This window comes from Hesperophylax consimilis, chromosome 2 (assembly GCF_061612785.1).
Source record: "Hesperophylax consimilis isolate HC1 chromosome 2, BYU_Hcon_1.0, whole genome shotgun sequence".
NCBI classification, from domain to species: domain Eukaryota; kingdom Metazoa; phylum Arthropoda; class Insecta; order Trichoptera; family Limnephilidae; genus Hesperophylax; species Hesperophylax consimilis.
In genome coordinates this window covers 21,655,181-21,678,754 of record NC_142837.1, presented here as the reverse complement: position 1 = coordinate 21,678,754, position 23,574 = coordinate 21,655,181, and the positions used below count along the sequence as shown (strand labels likewise).

The 23,574-nt window shown below is 35.7% G+C and overlaps 1 protein-coding gene and 1 long non-coding RNA gene across 3 annotated transcripts in view; one reads left to right on the top strand and one right to left on the bottom strand.

Moving 5' to 3' along the window:
* Positions 1–310: 310 nt before the first annotated feature.
* Positions 311–2,846, top strand: LOC149425798 (uncharacterized). The gene is made up of 3 exons (XR_016304239.1): positions 311–359; positions 468–605; positions 1,961–2,846. It is a non-coding gene; the product is annotated as an uncharacterized LOC149425798 (long non-coding RNA).
* An 8,160-nt stretch (positions 2,847–11,006) lies between these two features.
* The window catches only part of Lon (lon protease homolog, mitochondrial), a 40,261-nt gene continuing 27,693 nt past the window's right edge, over positions 11,007–23,574 (bottom strand). For both annotated transcript variants that reach the window (XM_089641714.1, XM_089641722.1), the window contains exons 8-14: positions 19,991–20,183; positions 18,974–19,161; positions 18,621–18,796; positions 16,680–16,845; positions 16,289–16,478; positions 11,683–11,872; positions 11,007–11,471 (exon numbers count right to left, since the gene is read on the bottom strand). In XM_089641714.1, the coding sequence (XP_089497840.1) occupies positions 11,319–11,471; positions 11,683–11,872; positions 16,289–16,478; positions 16,680–16,845; positions 18,621–18,796; positions 18,974–19,161; positions 19,991–20,183 (1,256 nt within the window). In that variant the 3' untranslated portion in view covers positions 11,007–11,318. The remainder of the gene's footprint in view (positions 11,472–11,682; positions 11,873–16,288; positions 16,479–16,679; positions 16,846–18,620; positions 18,797–18,973; positions 19,162–19,990; positions 20,184–23,574) is intronic.

Sequence of the window (23,574 nt, the reverse complement as noted above, 5' to 3'; positions counted from 1 at the left end):
CAACATTCAATATGCGTTTATATTCCTAACGGTTAGCACGAAGTTCATGATGTTCTGGCGCGCTCTTTATGCAGGTGTGTGTGAGAATTCGTTGTCTTTACGCTATGTCTAAATTGTGAGAGTGAACGTTTTTTCATGACACGTTTGGTAATTGAACCAAAAATTACCATCTCACACCGGATCATTTTTAGTTCATATCACCTTTCCGCGTATAAACACGTAACCATTCACACATTGTCAAATCAAAGATATTCTATCTATGTGTTGTGTTGTACAGTTTCAAATAATTATATTATTTTTCTCTTTGTAGATCAACACATGATTTATCCATAGCAGCCGGAAAAAATACTCCAAACAAGGTATGCTTCGAGCAACAAATGAATTTGAGTGCGTTGGAGTCACGGGGGTGGGGGGGGGGTTCTGGACTTTTTCATCATAATATATTTTTTTTTTGCTTTTTTATTTAGGAAAAAATACAGCAAAAACACCAACATACGATAGAACCAAATGAGTCTACTGTAAATATTGCACACAAAGGACCAAACTTGGAAGATTTAGACCACGAGGATATTCTTATTGGTTCATCAGCCACTACTGTCGAAAAGGTACTTATATACTTCAAATATCTCGCATTTACTATTCGTCACCTCATTTGAATAGGGTTCTAACTTCATTTAACTTGTTCTGAGATATGAGGTGTCAAAGTTTGAAAAGACGATTTCTCATAGCCTATTTACCTATATTTAGAGATGGCAAAATTTAGCATTAATTTTCAGATTTTTTAGCATTAACAATTGGAAATTTAGAGTTTTATAGCATTTTGAGGCATAATTTAGCGTTTTGTAGCAAAATAGAAAAAAATGTATTTCGTGAATGTTTTTAGCGCATATTTTAAGTATTTTTGGTAAAATATATGTTTAACCTTCATTTGCAAGTACATATTTCCATGTGAAAGATTATAAATAATTATTTTTAATATTAAATTAATAAGGAAGGAAACTCTAAGTACGGGTCGAACACAAACACAACAAATGCAGATTGCGATTAACATCAATAGGCGTAATTTATTTCGCACAAATTGTGTAATGTCAAAAAGCTATTTTAGCCTACAGTATAAAAATATTAAATATTTACACATAAAATAGTAACAAAATTATAAAAAATCGTAGGAAAGGCTTCCAAAAATTAAATAAAGTAGACATAATACTTTTCCTTGCACATTCACATGAAACTACCTTCCTTATGCATTTTTCTCAATTATTCTTTAGTTGTACAGGACTAAATATTACTGTATCAGCTTCTCCAATTTGTATGGTTCTTTGACTTACGAAATACGCTATATTCTCGGAAAGCGTTTAAATTCAGCGTACAGTATAAATTAAAAATATTAAATATTTACACATAAAATAGTAACAAAATTGTAAAAAGAGGTAGGACAGGCTTCCAAAAATGAAATAAAGTAGGCATATTTGAAATACAGGTAAATACAAAAAACAATGGAAAAGGCACTTTACTGATTGAATGATAGCATTGCGCACGTTTCAATAGTGGGCTCCTTCATTCTCGTACGCCTGTCAGTCAATACCCGGTATTTTTGGGAAATTCGCGCCTATTTCGCTAAATAGAATAATTTAGCTGAAATACGGCCAAAATCACGTTTTTCGCGTTAATTCGCGAAATAGAAATCACTGGAAACACTTTCAAATGCCTTGAAACGCAAAGAAAACTTATAAATGCCCTATTTTCGAACCATAAATATTTTTTCGCGTTTTTAGTTAAAACGAAATCTTGCCATCTCTACCTATATTCCTGATATATCGGAACACTTGTTACATGCACCTGCTTTAGCCCTCATGAAGTATATTGTCGAAAGGCGAGAATTTTTATGATTTCTATGACGCGTGTTCCCAACATCGTAATAATAGGTTTGTATTTTACTAAAATTTTATTTTATGTTCAGGACCAAAAAGACAGCAATTTTTTGGGGAAAAAACCTGTGACCAATGACCAAGGATGGAGCTGTGAAGAATCAGAGCAAGAGCTTGTTATTGAAAAGGCGATAGAAGAAAGCGATGATATTTGCATAGAAGGGCGGAGAGTAGTACAATTTGATTATTTTTTTAAACAACTCCAATGTATTAGTCAACATGATTCCCTTTTAACTGCAATTTAAAGCATTTACAATTTACCTCAGAAAATAGAAATGGTTTGAACTCTACTTTTAATTTAAAATGTGTGTTATGTGGTAAACATTTTAAACTTAAAACGTCCGAAAGCATACAAGAAGGCATTGGCATCAACGAATCTTTTGTGTCGGGAATAATGAGCATAGGATCGGGTTATTCGGGCATGGAAGAACTATGTGCTACCCTTGAAGTTCCGTCCTTATCTATTGCTGGATATGGAAAATGCCATAAGAAGGTTTGTGAATGGTGGGAGAAAACCAAATTTACCAGTATGGCTGCGGCAGCCGATGAAGAAAAAAAACTGGCTATTCAAAGCGGCGATGTTGATGAAAACGGGACGCCAATGATCACTGTAGTAGCTGATGCATGTTGGTCTAAACGATCTTATAAAACCAACTACTCCGCCCTCTCAGGAGCTGCTACGATAATCGGTTACCGCACAAAAAAATTATTTACATGGTAGTTAAAAATAAGTACTGTACGAACTGCGCAAGAGCTATAAATTTGAAAATTCCTGTGCCCGAGCACACATGCTTCAAAAATTATGTTGGTTCTTCAAGCGGAATGGAAGCTGAAGCAATTTTAGACGGATTTCAACAATCGATAAGTATGTACGGTCTTATATATTCAACCCTCATTGCCGATGGAGACTCCAGCACTTACGCCAGAATCAGAAGTAGTCACCCATATTCCAATATTACAGTACAGAAAATAGAATGCTCTAACCACTTAATTCGAAACTACAGCAATCAAATTGAAAAAATTACGAAAGATACCGGCTTTCCTTTGGAATTTAGAAAAATTGTTTCAACCAACAAACTTCGTCTTAGGAAGGCGGTAGTTGGAGCTGCAAATTACAGGATGTAATCAAATAGTACATTAGACCAAAAAATTATCGATTTAAGGAAAGATTTATTAAATGGACCCAAACATGTTTTCGGTGAACATAAAGATTGTTTACTGTACTTCTGCAAATTTAAAATTGATCCAAATAAAACATTAGACCACAATCACGTTCCAAAGTTACAAAACAATATTATATTTTCAAAAATTATGGAAGCTAATTCTCGTCTTGTCAACAATGCCCGGAGTCTAGTACATTGATTAGACAGTAATATTGTTGAGAGTTTCAATGGAGTTATTGCAAAATTTATTGGTGGAAAACGAATTAATTATTCTTTAAAACAGTCATATATGGGTCGTTGTGCAGCTGCAGTAGTTTCTTTCAATTCCAAGCGACCGTATTATTCTTTACATAAGCAGATTTTCAACAGGAGCCCTAGTAATTTTTTGAAACGATTAGAATTGAAAAGAAAAAAAGAAGAATGGCTTCTAAAACAAACGATAAAAGATCTTTACGAAAAAAACAAGGGACACATTTACTTACAAAATCAGGAGCACCTGATATCCATTATGGCGAATCGTGCGAAAAAATGGATATGGAACATGATGCATATGAATGTGCTAAGGCAGAATTCTTAAAGCTACTCGACATTTCAAAAAGTGAAAAGAAGGCAGTTGAAAGACGAACTGTCTTGCAGTCTGATAGCGGGGAGTGGCTGCAACGCAGAAGAAACATGTTAACAGCTTCTTTATTTGGTAATATCTGTAAACGAAGTCAAACCATCAGTTGTGCTAATTTAGTTAAATCAATATTATACGGCCGCTCTCTAGATAATATAAAATCTGTGCAATATGATAGAGACCATGAGCAAGTTGCAAAAAGGCAACTTTGCATTCAAGAAAATATTATGGTCGATGAATGTGGCTTATTTATTGATGAACTTTTCCCATTCTTAGGAGCCACTCCAGATGGTTTGGTAAATGATAGTACAATATTAAAAATTAAATGTCCGATTTCTGCTAGTGGGATGCTATTTGAAGAAGCAATAGCAAAAAAAAAATTACGTTCTGGAAGGAAGATAAAAACAAAAAAAAAAATTTTACAAATACAAATCACAACTGGTATTATCAAGTACAGGGTCAACTTCACATTTCCAATAAGTCTGTATGTATTTTTGCCGTCTGGTTGGGTGAAGCAATTCCATTAAAGATAGAAATAATAAAACGAGATGACAAATTTTGGGGAGAAAAGATGGAAAGCAGATTAAGTACTTTCTTTATGGATTGTTTATTACCAGAAATCATAGATCCTAGATTTAAAAGATCAATGCCCATTTCGTGACCCACAGTATATTATATCCGCGTTGGAGAAAAAACGAAAAGCAGCGACATAAATTCGAACAGAAAAACTTTAAAAAATCCGAGAAAAATCTGTTACTGTGTTATTGAAACTAATGCAAATATTGTTCAAATTTTAGATTCTGATACGATTTTAGATAACTTCCTGAAGAGTTCATCTATCAGCGGGCACAGTGGAATTATTTCTAACTTAACCCTTCCTTGAAGTTCCTTTTATTTAATGTATTAAACATATACACAGGGTGTTGAGGGACGTACTTGAGTTACTTTAACCAGTAAATCCTGATATTATTTGCAGTAAAAACTGTAAATTAATTTACGGTCACCGGTGACATTTTCGATGTTCGATGTGACATTTCCGGTGACATTTTGAAAAAGTCACAGGAGAACAAAATTTTATTTACATTTTTTCTCTAAATAATATCAGGAATCACTGGTTAAAGTAAGTCAAGTACGTCCCTTAACATCCTGTGTATATTAAAATAAACCTTTGTTCCACCGCAGGGGAAGCTTATGGCGCAGACTACGCCAGTCGAAGAATACCATCATCACTGCCATGGTTGCCTGGATGGAGTCCCCCCTGATGGCCTTCAAACGAAACAGGAGCCTGTCAAATATCCCCCATGAACATTTATTATCATATACTATATTTTTTGTTTCTTTTCTGTTCCATTCTATGTATGAATGCATTGTTATTTTGTCAATATTTGTACTATTTTTGTACATTCTGGAATAAACTCTCATTATTATATTTGTTTTATTAAAATAAAGAGTGAGTGTCGCTGCAGTTTTGTCATGGTTTTCTGCGGCCTTGCACGACAGCTACTGCCATGGTTAAAAAATATTGTTGTTTAGTTGTACTAAATAACACAGAAAAATTAAAAAATAAAAAATATTAAAAAAAACTTTATTTTATTTCTCGAGGTCAATATATAAGAAGAACGCCATTACGGAGAATCAAGCAAAGCAACACTTTAACATTACAAATACAGTAACAATAAAATGTATAACATGATAACATTAAATAACATGTAAAATTTATTGATAATAATTTAATGGATTACTTGAACCATGAGATCCCAAACACCGTTTATAATGGAATAGCGCTCACTCCTACCTACACTTCAGTCCCTAACGAAACGCGACCACGAAAGGAACCAAGCAACCGCTAACGGTGCAAAACGCCGCTTACGGTTGCTTTCCTCCTTTCACATAATATCGCGAACTTAAAAACCTATTGTCAGCTTTTCAAACCTAATATGATTTACAATAACAAGCAAATGATGAAACATTTGTAAAAAAGATCATACTAAATACTCTACCAAAATAGTAAGTTCCATAAACAAGCCACATTTTGTTATTGGTTTGTTTTTTTACTTGAATATCTATATGTCTCTTCATAACTCACGTATAATGTTGAATATTGTACAGTGGTGAAGGCACCCTTACTGCCACCTAGCGATTTAATAATAAACATATTTTGGTAGTTTCGGAAATCTGCCTTGCCTATTATATGCCTTTAAGACAATAATTTTATAGTCAGAGTATAGTCAGTACTATGTAAAGAATTTCATTAAAATCATGTATTATTTTCAATGATATACAACATTCATTTTCTCAAATGGGACCCTTTTTTCGGCCGACTGCTCCAACTACCGGCCCTGAACGAACACACAAATGTGTTGTTCACAGCTATAGATATGTTTTGTGGACTGTAAATATTGCTAAGCTATGACAATGCTTGACGGAATTGTTAGGATGAAAAAGAAATAAAAGGAAGGAAAAGGCATCAAAAATAATTCCAGATCTCCTTTATGAACAATTTCACTGTCTTAAACATTCACTCCAAAGTTAAAGTAAACCAAAGCAGTGTTACCCAGGTTCATGGGGTTAGGTTTTTCTAGGTCTTGGCGGCGGATGTGTCTGCCGCCTTACTGCGTGGCGGGCCGGATCGGGAGAGACTGATTGAGTGAGACCGTTTGACCTCTCTAGCAGGACTCTCAACCCATCGCCTTGCAACGCAGTGACAGGGATGGATTCATACTTCTGTCACTCCTGGACACACTGACCCAGAGATTTCTACCTACCCCTCATACCTTTTCCTTCCTTGAACTACCTCTCCTTTCTTTCCTTGAAAAGGCCCTCCACACAGCATCCCCAAATTCAACAGCATACCTATTTTGAATGTTCTATTTGACCATGAATCTAAAAAGCCCTGGACAAAGCATTTATTAGTACAATTTTGTATGAATGGCATTGAAGCCAAATCTAGGGCGAGGGGAAATCGCCTGACAGCCATCTTGTATGACAAACTTTTGAAGTGGTATTTTTATTAAGTTTTCGAAGTGGCATTATGTTAATATTTTTATTTTATTTTCATATTTTGAATGCAATTATAACGGCTTATGAATTTTGGGAATGGGATGTTATTAAAAAATTAAGCAGGTTTTGACAATTTTCATACAACTTCCCCTTCACCCCGCGGCTTCAAATTTATCTTGAATAGTTCCATGACTTCTTAGGTCCATGTATTTAACTGATGAAACCAGATTGCCAATATTTGGAGAAATGTCTGTGGTTGATAAACATTACTATAATAATTATTATTAGTCCCACAAGTTGACTTATTAGTTATATGAAAACTTTAATTTGGACCGGAAAAATCACTCGGCAGTCCGCAAGTTACCAATGTATGCTGTTAATATGCTGTTAATGCTGTGTGTATGCATGCATATATGTGTATTTATGTATGTATACATGGGTGTATGTATATATGTGCATATAAATAAATATTTTTTTTCCTTTTTCTTTAAATAAAAATGTACAATAACCATTTAAAAAAATAATAATTTAAAATCCCAACTTACACTTATACGAGGCATATCCAGAAAGTAAGTGTACTGAGGCTCTCACGACCGAATGAATTTTATTTTCGATATGTTGGCTACACTTACGTGTAGCCTGACTCTTCCCCTCCGCAACGAGACCTGTTCAAGGTCAGTACGTTGAGAAGTGTCAACGCGACAACACGTTTCGTGAAAAATGTCAATCCAATCTCCCGCCAAATGCGAAATACGCGGCGTCATCCGTTATCTCGTTTGGAAAAACCTCCGTTTGAGGTTTATAATGAGGTTAAAACTGCATATGGTGATAAAGCTATGAATTGTACGAGTGTGTACAAGTGGTATCGCGAGTTTAAAAACGGTTCTCACCTCTTCACCCTCCACCAAAAAGTTCAAAACCACAATTTCAGCCAAGAAAATCGTGGCATCCGTGTTTTGGGACTGTCAAGGCATAATTTTGATTGAATATCTGCCTCAAGTGGAGGCCATCAACTCTGCAAGATACTGTGAGACCCTAAAAAAATTGCGGAAGGCGATTCATAACAAGAGGAGAGGCATGCTGACAAAGGGAGTCAGCCTGCTGCACGACAATGCCAGACCACACACGGCCAACGCCACGAAGGAACTGCTTGCTTCGTTTAAATGGGATATCCTGAACCACCCCGCGCATTCCCTTAACCTAGCACCTTCAGATTATTATCTCTTTACCTCCCTGAAGCTGTACATGAGTAGAAAAAGGTTTTTAACCGACGAGGAGGTAAAGGAGGAGGTGGAAAAGTGGACGAAGGTGTTGGCGGGAAACTAATTCGAGGAAGGCATCAAAAAGTTGATCCCCCGCTTCACCACCTGCATTGAGAGGAATGGCGACTATGTCGAAAAATAGCTTACATATGTACTACGGTAACCATGTAATTTTTTTGTTTCAATAAAAAGATTTGTAACCTACAAAAATTCAGTACACTTACTTTCTGGATACGCCTCGTATAATAAAATTTAACCAATACACATAAATACATGTACCATTTAATCATAACCACGTAAACACCTCAGCACAGGTTCTCCCAGTGAGGTGTTCACGAAACATATAACATTACCCACCACAGTGTCACCTACTCAAACCTACCTCACACCCAGCATAAAACACCATTTTAACAACAGTTCTAAATTTATGTATTATATACAAATGTAAATATTTGGTAGACACTGTAATGTATGTATAGAAATAAATAAAAATACAATAAAAATACAATTTATACTTATCTTTCACATCTTATGAGCAGTGATGTCATCCAATATCTGTACAAACGGGTTTCTATCAGTATGACAACGATAATTATTATTGTATGTCCAATATAATATTTTGTTTATTGCTAAATATATCAAAGATTTAAGTACACAAAATATGAAATATATACATATATACTACGTTTTAATAAATTTATCGAAAATATTATTAATACTGGTGCAATTTTTTTTTAACCTTCCAGCGGGCGCGCTGTCGCAAAATTTACGACAAACGCGCCTTATCGCTTCCCCCACTCTTGCGACTTAGTTGTAAGCATAAATGAACCACTCACTAGATCAATATCTTCGGGTTTTTAGTACTGAGCCCATGGGTCCTAATGTTTGCCATAGATAAAAGTCAGTAACTGAAAAATATACGTCACTACTACACATACTCACCATCGACTAGGATAGAAACTATAAAAAAGGCGTAACCATAGACAATATAATTCTCATTCGGAGCCAACCCATTGGCTAGCCTAAAATCGGCCAATGACAGCGGCCTATAAACATGCATGAAGTTCGTATTGGTTTGTGGAAAATATACGTCACAAGTCACCCATAGAGATTACCGTGTCTTTTTTTTCTGACCCACTTTTTTCTCGGAGTTATACCCCCCTGGTTGTAAGCATCGAGCTTCGAGCTATGCTAGAGTCAAATCAAATGTCAAACATTTACCGCAAGATATAAATGCTTTTCTCAAAGTGAATTACGGTAGGGCAGTTGAACCGATAACAGAAGAATAAAACAGAAGCTTTCCAAAATGCGGTGTTTGTCGGTTATGTGCACTGGATAAGAAAAGATCCTCCGCATCAATGAAGTGTTGCCGTTGCCAGTCCTTTACATGCAAGAACCATTCTTCAGTTGAGGTGGTTTGTAACAATTGTAAGGATGAGGATATTGATTCTGACTAAATAGGTCGATAAAATATTTTGTTTTGAAATATTAACATGTTTAGAGTGTTGCTTCGTTTTTTTTAAGAAAGTCAAATATATTTTTTTAAAGTACTGCCTATTATGATTTTTCATATCCTTAAAGAAATTCCCTAACGTTTGTATAAAGAAAACGCCACTTACATGGAGAAAACTTGATGACGTAAAATTTACGACAAGCGCCCGCTCAAGGGAAATTTCTCAACGCGCCCGCTGGAAGGTTAACTGATGATGCTCGATGGTGTTGTTTATTTTCGCTTTAACAAACGGGTTTCTGTAAACCTGCTGAATTTACAGCACTGTAACTTTACGAAGACCTCCGTGGCAGAGAGGTAAGCGTCTTGATTGGGCAAGTGCAAGTTAAATTAATTTACATGGATTAATAAACATATTTTATCATAATATGTTGATAGTTATGGTAGGTTAGGGCGGTAGGGTCAATTATACGTGGGGCAAAAGGGTTAGTTGTGATAGTCGAAGCCCCCACAATGTGCGCCAGGGTTAGTTGTGGTGACCCACGGCGGGGATAATATCAGTGTTGGTTATAAAACATTTGGGCGGCGTGGTTTTGGTATGGAAACCCACTGGGGGGCGAACCTAGTCAGTGGGAGTTCTCCAAGGTTACCATAAACAAAACACATTTCTCATAGAACAAGGCTGCCCAACCCCAGGCCCGCGGGCCACATTGTGGCCCGCGGGCCCGCGAATTATAAGTGGCCCGCGTGAAACATTTTCAAAAAACCCGCCAATCCGCCAATTTGAAAAAGTGTCGCGGGCCCGCGGTAAAACAAACAATGCAGCTTGCGCGCGGTCACCAGTGTTGCCAACGACGGCGATTTATCGCTTTTGTGGGGAATTATGTTTTATAGAAATTCTCTAACAACCCCCCCCCCATAGAAATAGGAACCGTCAGGTATTCAGTGGCCCGCCAGTGATTCAAAATCGTCAATTTCGCCCAACTGCTAAAAAGGTTGGGCAGCCTTGTCATAGAACATAAAATCTAAAAGTAAAAATCACATGGTTAGAGGGCCCCTAAACTATTGACACTATGGGACGGAACTAGCTCTCTTTGTCTTGTTTCATCACAATTAAATATGGGCATACTTGATCGGCCCAGATGCGGGAGCGTTATCTCCACTACAACGGCGTCGCTATGTGTTTTGAACACACATTTCAAGCAAACAAAAGGGCACACAAAGTCCCGAACGGGCGGCTGACGAACGTCTGTGTGTGGAGTTTTTCGGGAGGCCGAAGCGGATTTGGGTATTTGGCTCCTTTGTGTATTTATTGCTTTGGCCGAAATTTCAAACCTCTAGTGTCTAAAATCCACTACATTACACTACGATACTCACAGTATCGTTCTGGTGAAAGACCATCATTCAGAATGGAAACATTGCTTATAACGGATTTAGCTATGCTCAGTGACCACACCTGAATAGCTAGGTACTCCATTCGGTCTCACAAAATTCTCAAACTGGGGATACCACCGTCATACTGACTTAAAATAAAAACATATTTAGCATTATTATTTATTTATACACTATTCATTAATACAGGTAACAATCTTTAATTTAGAGAAGAGCAACTTTAAACAATTAAGAAATATAGTACGCAGATTGCAGAAAGCAATATGCAAGAAGGTACATGATAATCATACATAATACAAAAATAAATGCGCGCTTTCTCCTTTGTTTGTGCCAAAATAAAATAAATTTTATGATGGATAACAATCAATATATTTTCACCAATTAACTGAATGCCGACATATAAATAGGTTGACTAAAATTTTTACAAGAATGTTTCTTTTCTTTCAATAAATATTTTTTTGTTTTTGTATTTCTTTTTATCGAACACTAAGTTAAACTTATTGACTATGCAATTTTTTTAAAAACAATATCATAAACATCTTTGTAGTTGCTGCAGAAGTGAACTTCCAGTCCTTCAGTTATAAATGAAGGGAGGTCGTTGAAGTCTTTCTTGTTCTCTTCGGGAAGTATAATGCAGTTTACACCAACTCGCTTAGCCTGAAATAAACACAGTTATGTTGATTGATTTTTGGGGTAATACGCCATGCTAAACTTCCTCCTCCTCCTTGCGCCAATATTTGGGACAGATTTGCAGAGCCCATCATCAGGGAAGATATAACAAGGGTATTTAACTGTCTTTAATTGATACCGTGTTGCCGAGGCCCAGTAAAAGAAATTATTCAATTAGTCTCTGTAGGTGAGAACTTACTGCAATAGTCTTTTCTTTAATTCCTCCCACTGGCAATATTTTTCCTGTCAGTGAGATTTCTCCCGTCATGGCAATATTCTGTCGAATAGGAATATTCTTAGCCAAGGAGATAAGAGCAGTGGTGATGGTGCAACCAGCAGATGGGCCATCTTTCGGAGTGGCACCTTCCGGAACATGAAGATGAAGATGGCTGGAGAAAAATACAATATATTTATTAAAATACAAACAACAAACTTTAATAATCTAAATAAAAAGAGAATTCAACAGGATGACCTATAATAAAAATAAAACATTAACTGGGAAGAAATTAGAAGTTTACTTGGGGAATGTATAAAGTGAACAAATAATATCTATCATAATCAGAGATGTGCTTTATTTCAAATAAATCCATTTCAAATGGAAATGCAAAATGCAAAATAGGTATTTTCCATAGACATATGAATATTAGTAGACCTGCCCTAAGTGATTAAAAGCGTATTATTCCCCACTCCCCATACCGGTTCCATTGGAGCCGGCTGGGCTCGCGTATGGCTTCCCGTGAATCTTGAGAATGTGACGTCATCATTCTTGTTCGAACTAGCGTCGAGCTATGGTCGAGGCATTTTATGAAATAACACGGCAAAATAGTGGCTTGTGATATGAAAAATTGTAAAAATAGATGTGAAAAAGAGAATAAACCCAATTGTCGTATTACATTCCATATGTAAGCATCATTTTAAGCTTATTCACGTCGTATAATATGAATCAGTTGTAGAAACATATACTATCACATCGAGCCAACATTGGTCGAATGTAGCGATTCTCAAGTGTGGGCATCATTGTTACTGGGAAGTAAATTATGAACACTTATAAAAGTGTCTTAACTAAATACGTAAACAAAATATTCGACTCTGAAAATAGAAGAAATTTTTTTTTGCCGAATTTGGACTTCGCAAATTTGTTCATAACGTGGCGAGTAATTTGCGCTCCCATGTAAAAATGTCTATTCATTCAAAAGCAGATTTTACTTTTAAGAACTAAATGGTGATATTATAATGCGAGATGCCTATATACTGTCAGATTGATGTATTGACGAATCACAGTCAGCTTTACCCCCTTCGTTCTTCAACAGTTGATTTTACCCCTCACCTTTAATTTCTAGTCTATATATTCATATGTCTGTGGTATTTTCCATTTTGCATTTTAAATGCTTTTCTAAAAACCATTTTGCATTTTAAATGCTTTTCTCAATGCATTTTCCATTTTAAATGCTTTTTTGCAACATTCTTCCTACTATCTCCACTCATCTTTTTTTCATAAGCCCCAAATATCAATCGGTCCTCAACCTCGCTATGAGAGATAATTTACATTTGTCAAGTTGCTCCCTGGTGAGCCCTGGTAAGAGTGAAACCATTACAAAAAATACTGAACATGGGGCCATGACGCTGTAATATTAAATTTTAGATAGCAGTTTCTATGTTTTTACGTTGGCAACATTAGTCCCGCGCAAAATTTTTGTGGTTTCATAATCTGTAGTCGTGGTGTTTTTGGATTTACCATAATTTAATATGTTTGTTCTACATTGATGAATTTTTATCAAATGAATTTTTTTTTTAAATTCTATAATTATTTTAATTGTTTGACCTGAGAAACCATTTTGCATTTTCAATGCATTTTGAAAACAGGTATTTTGCATTTTTATTTCTAAAAACCATTTTGCATTTTGCATTTTCAAATGGAAAAGTTTTGACCCATTTCCATTTTGCAGTTCAAATGGTTTTGGGTACCCATTTTGCACATCTCTGATCATAATATATTAAAAAGATACACAAGTAAACTTGCAAGTGTTGGGTTTTGTGGCGTCTGAAGAATAAATTACACACATGGGGAAATTTTTTGATGTATTCATAGCTTTTATTATGTAGTGCCGTTCATTATCCAGAATATTCCTTGGTGAGAGATAGCATCTCTGTTTCTACCCGATTTCGGCTTCTCCCCTCCTCTTTCAGTGTTAAAATTTCGCGCCATTTGCTGCGCAATTCGTCTTTCCGTGAAATCAACTACTGCCGCCAACATCTAGGCGTGTACGAATGCGATGAAGCGACGCTATTTTATTCAATTGACATCATGTTTCTACCGCGAACGGTTCTTTGGTTGCAATATCACGACTAAAACAAAAATTCTGTTTCTTCTCCAAAAGATTTTTACGCAAAAATATTACGCATTCTCAGATAATGTTGTGTCTCTCGAAGCAGTTGAGATTCCCGTGTCCGCGAGTGTAAATCGTGTTTTGAAAGTTCCTCCTGTAAATCCGGCAGACCTTGACACTTTCCTCTGGCGTAGGTGTCCTTATTTAATTCCCCGAGTGCTGGCTCATCTGAACAACTCAAAAGGGATTAACCTACTAGTAGCTCCCAAATGGACGAAAGTATTTGGCTACCAGACCTAAAATAGAAAGCCTTCAACCTACCGCAGCAGATCAAGTGTAAACCAGAGATACTGATAGATACCACCACAAGCTTTCACCCACCGCAAATACTTCACCCGGAGCTGCAAGTGTGGAAAATTGGGACTGGGATGGTGCATTGCAAGGATTGTACGATAGAAAACGAGAGATTTTAAGGACCAGCTGGCGAACTTCAACACTAGCTTCTTATAAATCAACTATTTCAAATAATGCAAATAGACGTTACCATCTTGTGGTCAAGCAAATTATGAAAGGTATAATAAACAGCTTGAAGCATCTAGAAGATGTGCAATCATACTCCTGTTAGCCTCAGGATGAAGAGCACATGATCTGACACTTTTGAGGTTAACCTCAGATCATTTTACTGATATGGATGATCATACATATTATTTTATGGCCTACATTTGGTTATTAAGCAAATTTTGCAAAATAACAATTATCAGGATGGAGATTAAACTCCTCACTAACTCAATTCACAGATCCTGTATTTTGGCTTGAGAAGCTGTGTGTCCTCTCAAAAGACAAGATACGAGAGGCATTCAATATTGATAACCTGTTTTTTAACCCCATCAGGTCCAACAAAAGTAGCTTCTAGAACAATTATCGATGGATGGGTCAAGACAATACTTAGGGATGCTGGTATTGAGGCCGCTGTGCACTATGTCAGCAGTACTTCGTTGGTTTGAAAACTGTCCAATAGAGGAAACTGGTTGAGTGAAAAAACCTTAGAAAAATAATATAAAAAATGAAAAACAGTCCAATATTCACATTCTCCTGAGGGGGGCAGACCCCCAAAGGTTCACCATTTCTGGAATCAGAAGGAGAAGCGATCGGGGTGAGGGTAGACCTCCAGCCGACGTTTGTATTAAGGACCGGGGACGTCATCGTTGACAAACTGTTCAGACCAATCATTCGCCTGAGGGGGGCAGACCCCCAAAGGTCTTCCAATTCTGGAATCAGAAGGAGATGTGAAATCAATTGTTGGACGTACTTAAGATCTGTACAGGGTTAGCAGGAGGTCACTATTGAAAAATCTTCTAGCTAAAGACTTTTTCGCCCAGTTTCTTGGAAGCTAGATTTACTCGGGCTTCTATGGAGCCCCAATACTTGAGCCAGTCTGATATACTCACTCCAAGGATTTCAATGGAGTCTTTATTGGGGAGGGTGCTTCCATAAAATTGCACCTGAGTCATTGATCTCCCTCTTTGCTGAAATCAGAAACGCTTGGGTTTTTGAGTTGGCCTTACCCCACCTTGAGGTTGTGATCAAATTTTTGTCTCAAAACATCCTGAGCTGTTCGGACGTCAAAAGTGGAAGGGGCCTTGTCAAAAAGATAACCCTCGTGAACGGTGTTGTCATCAGCGTAGCAATGAATTGGTGCACATTCAAGGAGATCGTTAATGTGCAACAAAAACAGAGTGGTAACAGCACAGATACCTCTATTTGGTACGGAGAGGAAGAGCCGTCAACTATGTAATAAATTGTTCTTCCCTTGAGAAAGCAATCCAACCATGCAGGGTTGGATGGATCCCATACAATGGTAACTTCTCGACAAGTGCTTAGTGCCAGTCCCTATCAAAGGCTTCGAAGATATCCAACCTGACGATTTGAGTTTCTACAAAATGTTCCAAGTACTGCCTCTAAATATGCATCACATATCTGAGCAAATCACCACACAATCGGTTTGGTCGAAATTCATATTGCCGATCGCTCAAAAGGTTGTTATTCTCAAGGTGTTAACCACCCTTTCGAATACCTTTGAGAGTATGGAAGTGATGGCTATGGAGCGGTAGTTGGGAGTATCGGAGCGGTTCCCCTTCTTAGGGATTGAGGGATACATATATTACGACTCCCGCATAAAAACCAGTTTGCAAATGTTTGAGGTTTCATTTGAGCTGAAATAAACATATTTAAAGTTTATATAACTTCGACCATTGTTCTAAAAAGTTGAATTGAACTCATGTAAAACAGGGAGAATTTTTTTTTCAATTTTAGACATTTTGATAGATAAAACATGTAATTTTACACGCCTGGCAAATTCTGACACAATTTAGGTGTTTTTGTGAGTTATACTACTTCTCAGCTGAAATGATTAGTGCAGAATTTAAGTTAGGTATTGAAGAACTAAAAAATAACAACAAATTCTATAAATGTAGGTACTTATTGCTTAAGAAATCATTTGTCGCATCAATTTCCAGCATGAAGTTTCTAGCAACGGTGAGAGCTATTCTGACAGACTCTTTCATTACGTCTCCCAAGTGTCCTGTCAACTCTAATGTGCCGTCCCCCTTAGACTTCTCAGAGTTGGAGGATTTCCTTTTTGCAGTTTCAATGAAGAGTGTTGAACCACCTTAAAAAGAAATAAGATAACATAAAGCTCAATGAAGTAAATATGTAATGCAAATGCATTACATATTTACTTCGATGACAAAAGATTAGATTATCTCCCTATGTCTGTCTATTATTAATATGTATATAGGTACAATCATAATTAATTTATCGGCATTGAAATTAAATTAAAGTTATTTTATGTACTGATCGTTGGACCTACCCATAGCAGTCCACGCTAGCCCCATTACAACTCCAGGAGGCGTTTCATCATACATCCGGTCGTGGGTAAACACTGGCTTGCCGACAAAGTCATTCAAATTATCCGACGTGACATTGACAAACTCCGCATCCTTCTTGACAATCTTAAAGGCAACCTTTCTGATGACCTGTGGGAGAAACAAGAAACAATTTAATTTCAAAGGAAACTACACAGCTACCATAATCCTCGTGTTTATTTTACGATTAATAAAATTATTACTATTATTTACAATAATCCCCAAAGAGAATTATTTTTCATAGAGAATTATTAAATCGCTTTTATACTACAACACTTTTAAACCCTTATTTTAAGATGTTTTGACTACACTTCAATAAACTTCCGGATAAACTGACAATGCTAAACATGATAAACATATATTACAAATCAAGCAAAAGCCATAATAAAAACCAGGTCCTCAACAAATAAAATACTGAACATTCCGATAACACACACCACACACGGACAAAGACACTTTCAATACTAAGCAACCAAACTTTTTAACAGTATGCCCATTACTTTGAATCAATTATTGACTACAAACACATCTACAAACTTTCTCAAAAAACATATCGTAGCCTGGATAAAAATCAAGATATTCGCTTTATTCAAAAGATTATAATTCCAAACCAAACATAACCAAAATATAATAAGTAAAATTAAATATTATACACGTCCTTCAAGAATTATCCAAAAATACATACACTCACATATAAATGTGTGTTTTCATGCTTCAATATGTCTGTGAAAAAAAAAATAATAATAACTTTCTACCACAACACATTTCTACCACCTGTCACCCTCAATCACAAACACGTTAACACCTCAGCACAGGTTCTTCTAGTGAGGTGTTCACATAACATACAATATCACCCACACAGAGTTTTACCTATATCAACCTATGTTCTTTATTTTTTATACCTTTTTTCTGTACTTTTTTCTCTGTACTACAATATAAACCACTGTAATCATTTGTAAAATGTGTATTCAAGAATAGACATAAATAAATATATGGCACACACTGTTACTTTGTATCATAAACTCGCTATTTTTTAATGTGGCAATAATTTCATCAGTGCGTGGTGGAGATTACAGCAAGCCCAGAAAAAGCATTCCTAGGAAAAGCATCCTTCAAGGATCTTACTTAGCTGAATAAAAACCAACTCATTTATGAAGGAGCATGTATTTTTTCATCCTACCAACACAACACTAGGAAACTAGCCACTGTGGGCAAATAAAATCAAAGTGATTTGACTCCTCAGGCTAATTCGTTTACTTTTTTAACAAACAGCTATGTATTATCCGTAGACAATTTGTTCGCTTTTCGGAACAGCTCATATAGTCTAATAGAATCGTTGTCTCCCTTACTGTCATAGTTAGAAATATGAACTAAATGGTGTTAGAAAGAAAAAAACACTAAGCTTTACATTCAAATATATGTAGAAGTTAACCACAAATAATTCAAATGTACACCTCTATGAAACCAAAGGTTCTGACCGCAATTTGAGAAAAATTTATGAAATTTTGTGAATTTTTTATTAATATTTTTATATGAAATGACAAAAAATGAGGTGGCAGTAACATTTATAATACATTTGTCTAATAATTTATTTTTTTTGTTATTAGTAATTTTGGTTCAGTGTTTAGATGAGAAAGCGTAAGGTGTTTCATGTTAGATTTCTAATTTTAATATTTTTAAAAATATATGTTGATTTGTAATAATAATATTTGAAGGCGTATTTTATCACCTTTCATAAACAGTTATTAATTTTCGGATACTTTAATTTATTTGGATTTTATTGAGAAGCGGAAATACACATAAATACTCTGACTTTCTGACAACATCTTTGAGAAATGTAACGGTCAATATGCCAGAGGCCTGAAGGGTTAAATAATTCAAATAACCTTTTCAATGTGTTTCTGCAGATTTCTCACTCCGCTCTCTCGACAGTAGCTTTTGATAAGAGTGTGCAACGAATCGTCTCCTATTTTAATTTGTTCATCATTCATTCCGCAATCCTTCATGGCTTGGGGAATCAGATATTGTTTGGCGATGGCCAGTTTTTCTTCAGCCACATAACCTAAAAGCAATAAAAATGTATTATTGACTTATTTATATAATTTATTCAGGTGAAATGACAAGAGTAGCCACAGAAAACAAGATTCAAAATTCGCTGATAATTCCAGGTTTTCCAGTTTTATTACTCATAGTTTTTGTATCCTAAAATGAAACCAAAGATAAAAAAGGTAATGCATACCTGACATATCAATCATTTCCATCCTGTCTCTCAGAGGTTCAGGGATGGTGTCAATAATATTGGCCGTACAGATGAACAGAACTTTAGACAAATCAACGGGAACATCCAAATAGTGGTCCAGGAAGTTGGCATTCTGTTCAGGGTCCAGCAACTCCAGAAGAGCTGAGCTAGGATCGCCTTGATAACCTCTGGACAGATGCAAAAACAACATTTATAACTGTTTTGTTATTAACACAAGGTAGAAATAAGTCCATCCATCATTATTTACAAGCCACTGGTAAAGTGATCAATACCCGTACTTTCATTTGACATAGGTATATATTAGGTAAATGATAGCCAATTTGAGATTTCAGGTCAGGTATTTACCATCTCTATTTGTCTGTCACGAGAACAAGATTTGAGATATCCGGTCTTCACAATTCATACATCTATAGTCGCTCGCCTTGCCACACCGACAACCGGCAACCGGCACCCATCATGGAACACGGGTGCTGACGATTGAATTAACCCACTCATGAACCACTAATATGTGGGCGGGTAACAATGAGTGGGTACTTCAATGGGTTTCGATTCATGGGCTAAATTTCATTTTACTAGTAGCTCCAAGTTCTGTCAAATTAAGATTTTATTTTGCTGCATCAACGTGAAATAGCGATCATTTATTTCATGTGAATACCGCACAAGAGTCCCAACTGTCCAGAGCCAGTGGCATCCCCAATCAGTTGTTGCGCAGCTGAAGCGAGTAGGAAGGTGAAGAAGATGGCAAAAAGGAAGGCTGGGCAGTATCTGGCTTTTCAGATATATCACTAAACATGGCTAAAGCCATTTCAAGCAAGGTCTCGGTTCTGAATGATGTTTTTTACAAGGAAGATATTGAGAGTATCGACCATTCTGATTAACTATTAAAATAGATTTGCAGCTATCACAACTGACATTGACCAAGAATCAAAAAAAAAAATACTATAAATAATATTATACGCACTACATATAATAATTGAATAAAAAATATATACGCACTTTCCGATTTTGTCAACTTCATCAATAAGTACTAGTGGATTTTCAGTTTTGGTTTTCTTCAAGCATTGGATAATCTTTCCTGGCATGGCTCCAACGTACGTTCTCCTGTGCCCCTTAATTTCAGCCACGTCTGTCATACCGCCAACTGAAAATCTGAAGTACTCTCGGTTAAGCGCCCGGGCGATAGATCGTGCTGGAAAAAAAGAATTTTTACAGAACTTATTTTCATAAAACACAAGATTCACATCATAGGGTATTCTCAAAATATATATAGACACTTCACACCGATAGATGGTGTTATTTTCAATATTGTTGAATAAAACATTTTTGAAACGTTATTCTTTTGAATATTGAGATGAATTATTGGTTTGCGCCCATACTTTAGATATATTAATCTGAATAAATTGTTTTTTCTACCTATATATCTTTTTCTGGCGTTAGTAAAATTAGAAAGAGTATTTATTGAAGTATTTTTAAATGTAAGCATGTTAGCTGTAAGTCTCTATGTATGTAAACATATATATGTCATTAAGACAGTAGTTATAGGCCTTAGTCGTAAGTCACTAGATATAAGCCTAAGATGTAAGTCACTAGTTTTAAGTCAGAAGTTATTAGCCTTAGTCGTAACTCACTGGATATAAGTCTTAGATGCAAATCACTAGCTATTACCAGTCCTAGTTGTAAGTCAGCTGTATTTATTGAGTAATAGCACTAAATAACCCTGACCCCCAATTCTCACGATTCTATAAAAAGTATCGTAATATTTGCAATAACCTGATAATAATAACCAAACAAAAATATTATAAGAAAAAAATTGAAGAATCAGGATATGACAGCAAAGTAATTTGGAACGTAGTCAATGACATATCAGAAAATAAAAAAACCTCACTCAACATTCAATCACTAGTTATAAATGGGAAAAATATCCAAGTTCACGAAGACCCAGAAACCTTAGCTGATCACGCCAACCATTATTTTAGTGATATCGGCACAAACTTAGCCAACAAAATTCTGAAAGCCACAAATAAAACCCAAAATTTTCTAGCTTCAAGGGTAAGACAACAGAACTTTCTACATCCTACACTTATCCTAGCCCCCACATCCACCAAAGAAATTCTTGACACTATACTCTCTATAAAAACAAATAGTGCTGCAGGTAATGACAAAATTTCACCTTACATACTAAAACACATAGCTCACTTCATTACCACACCGTTAAAACACATTGTTAATCTAAGTTTCAAAAGTGGCACCTTCCCCAACCAACTAAAACATGCTACGGTTATCCCAATCTATAAGAGTGGCGACAAAACAAATATCGAAAACTACAGACCCATTTCTTTGCTAAGTGTCCTATCAAAAATCATCAAAATAATTGTCAAAAGTAGACTTATCTCCCATTTGGAAACCCAGAAGATTCTCTCGCCCAATCAGTTTGGCTTCCAAAAAAAAATTAGTACAGAATCTGCAATCTTAGATTTGACTGAGAACATCTCTAATAGCCTGGATGAAGGCGATTTCTGTCTAGCCATATTCTTAGACTTAGCCAAAGCATTCGACACGGTTTCCCATCCCATACTCCTAGAAAGGCTATCTCAAATAGGCATCCGGGACTCAACTCTTAACTGGTTCTCCTCATACCTAACTGGTAGATCACAAACTGTAAAAATTAACAACACAGCTGAAAGTAACCCTCTACCAATTCAATTCGGAGTCCCACAAGGGAGTGTCCTAGGCCCTATTTTGTTCCTCATTTACATCAACAAACTCTGTAACCTACCCATAACCGGAAAACTAATATCCTTTGCAGATGACACTGTGCTCATAGCTCGTCATAAAAACTGGAAAGGAGCATTTGACATAGCTCAACACGACATAGGCCTTGTAAAGAATTGGTTAGATGACAATCTCCTGACACTCAACGCTGGTAAAACAAAATTCCTAACCTTCAGTCTATCTGTTGCAACCCAACCTACTAACAATCAGAAAATAACAATTCACTCTTGTCCAAGACCTTATTCTTCCTGTACTTGCCCAAACTTAGAAAAAGTATCCCATATAAAATACCTAGGGGTCCTAATTGATCATCATCTTCGTTGGGATCAGCACTTAGCCAGCCTAACTCCCCGAATTCGCAAGCTCTGTTATGTTTTTCGAACATTAAGAAATATCCTTACTCCTACAATAATGAAAACAGTCTACTATGCTCTCTGCCAATCCCAATTAGCATATGGCATCATAATTTGGGGCGGTTGTGCACATTATCTTATTGATCCATTAAAAAAAGCCCAAAAAAACGATAATACGTACTATCAACAAGCGACCGACAAGATACTCCTCCACTCGACTCTTCACTGAATACAATGTCTTAAACATACGGCAACTCCACATAAAATTTACTCTAATGCATTTTTTGTACAAATATAAGAAAAAAACCCTCGTACACCATAATTACACCACCAGAACAATAACCAACCGACACTACAACGTACCTACACTACATACCACGTCAGCTCGAAGACATTTCATGTACCTAGCTCACAAAATATTTAACCTTCTCCCTGAAAACTTAAAAACCGAAACCCAACCCCATAAATTTAAAAAACTAATATCAAAATGGATAAGTTCACTTGGAGACCACAATATATAAAAATTGGTACATAAATTAAATTATATTATAATTTTATCAACTAATTATCAATTATTATTAATATTTAATACCATTTTTATTACTATAAATACATTTAGAAACCATGATTTTAATATATGTAATGCAATTAAATTTGTATAATTTAATAACTTTTAATTTAATTTAATTTGTAGAGTTTTATTACTTACTTATTATTTAATTGTATAATCTAATTGTATAATCTAATTAACTTATATTTTAATCTAAATTGCATAACTTATAATTAACTTATTTTATAAATCCAATCTGTAAATATCACCCGCCATAACACAGGGACATCCCTAGCATGGCGGATGAATTATCAAACATATGTATAAATGTTCAACAAGTTCTTATAATAAATAAAAAAATATATATATATATATATATTTGTACAGCGCACTTGAGGTGATTTTTCACGAAAACGGTGCTATATAAATTAGCCAAATATTATTATTATAAAGCTCAGGTCTTAGAATGGCATAAAAACACACAATTTGATCGCAAATCTAACACGCAAAAAATACATTTGCCAAAACTCACATATATATTTGTATTCAAAAATATATTACCCAACCGAAAGATATTTGCGAAAAAGAGTGCATCTTAAAATATTAACGGCATAATGCATAAGTTGAAGTGAGATGGAAATCGAGAGGATTGTTGAATCAGATAATTTAAATCAACACCCGGGGAGATTGAATGATTAATAAAAAGGGCCGCCGGATAAAAAAGGCGTACGGTGCCCTTGCTGGCATTAACTAGACCCCTTTTTATCTGCTTGCACAACGTACAATGCTATATGAAGATCAGTTCCATGATATTTCATCAAAATGACAATTAAACACACCTTTAAAAAGTGATAGTTATTAAAAGTGATGAAACATAAACTAGGTTAAATAGTAACCTATGTAAC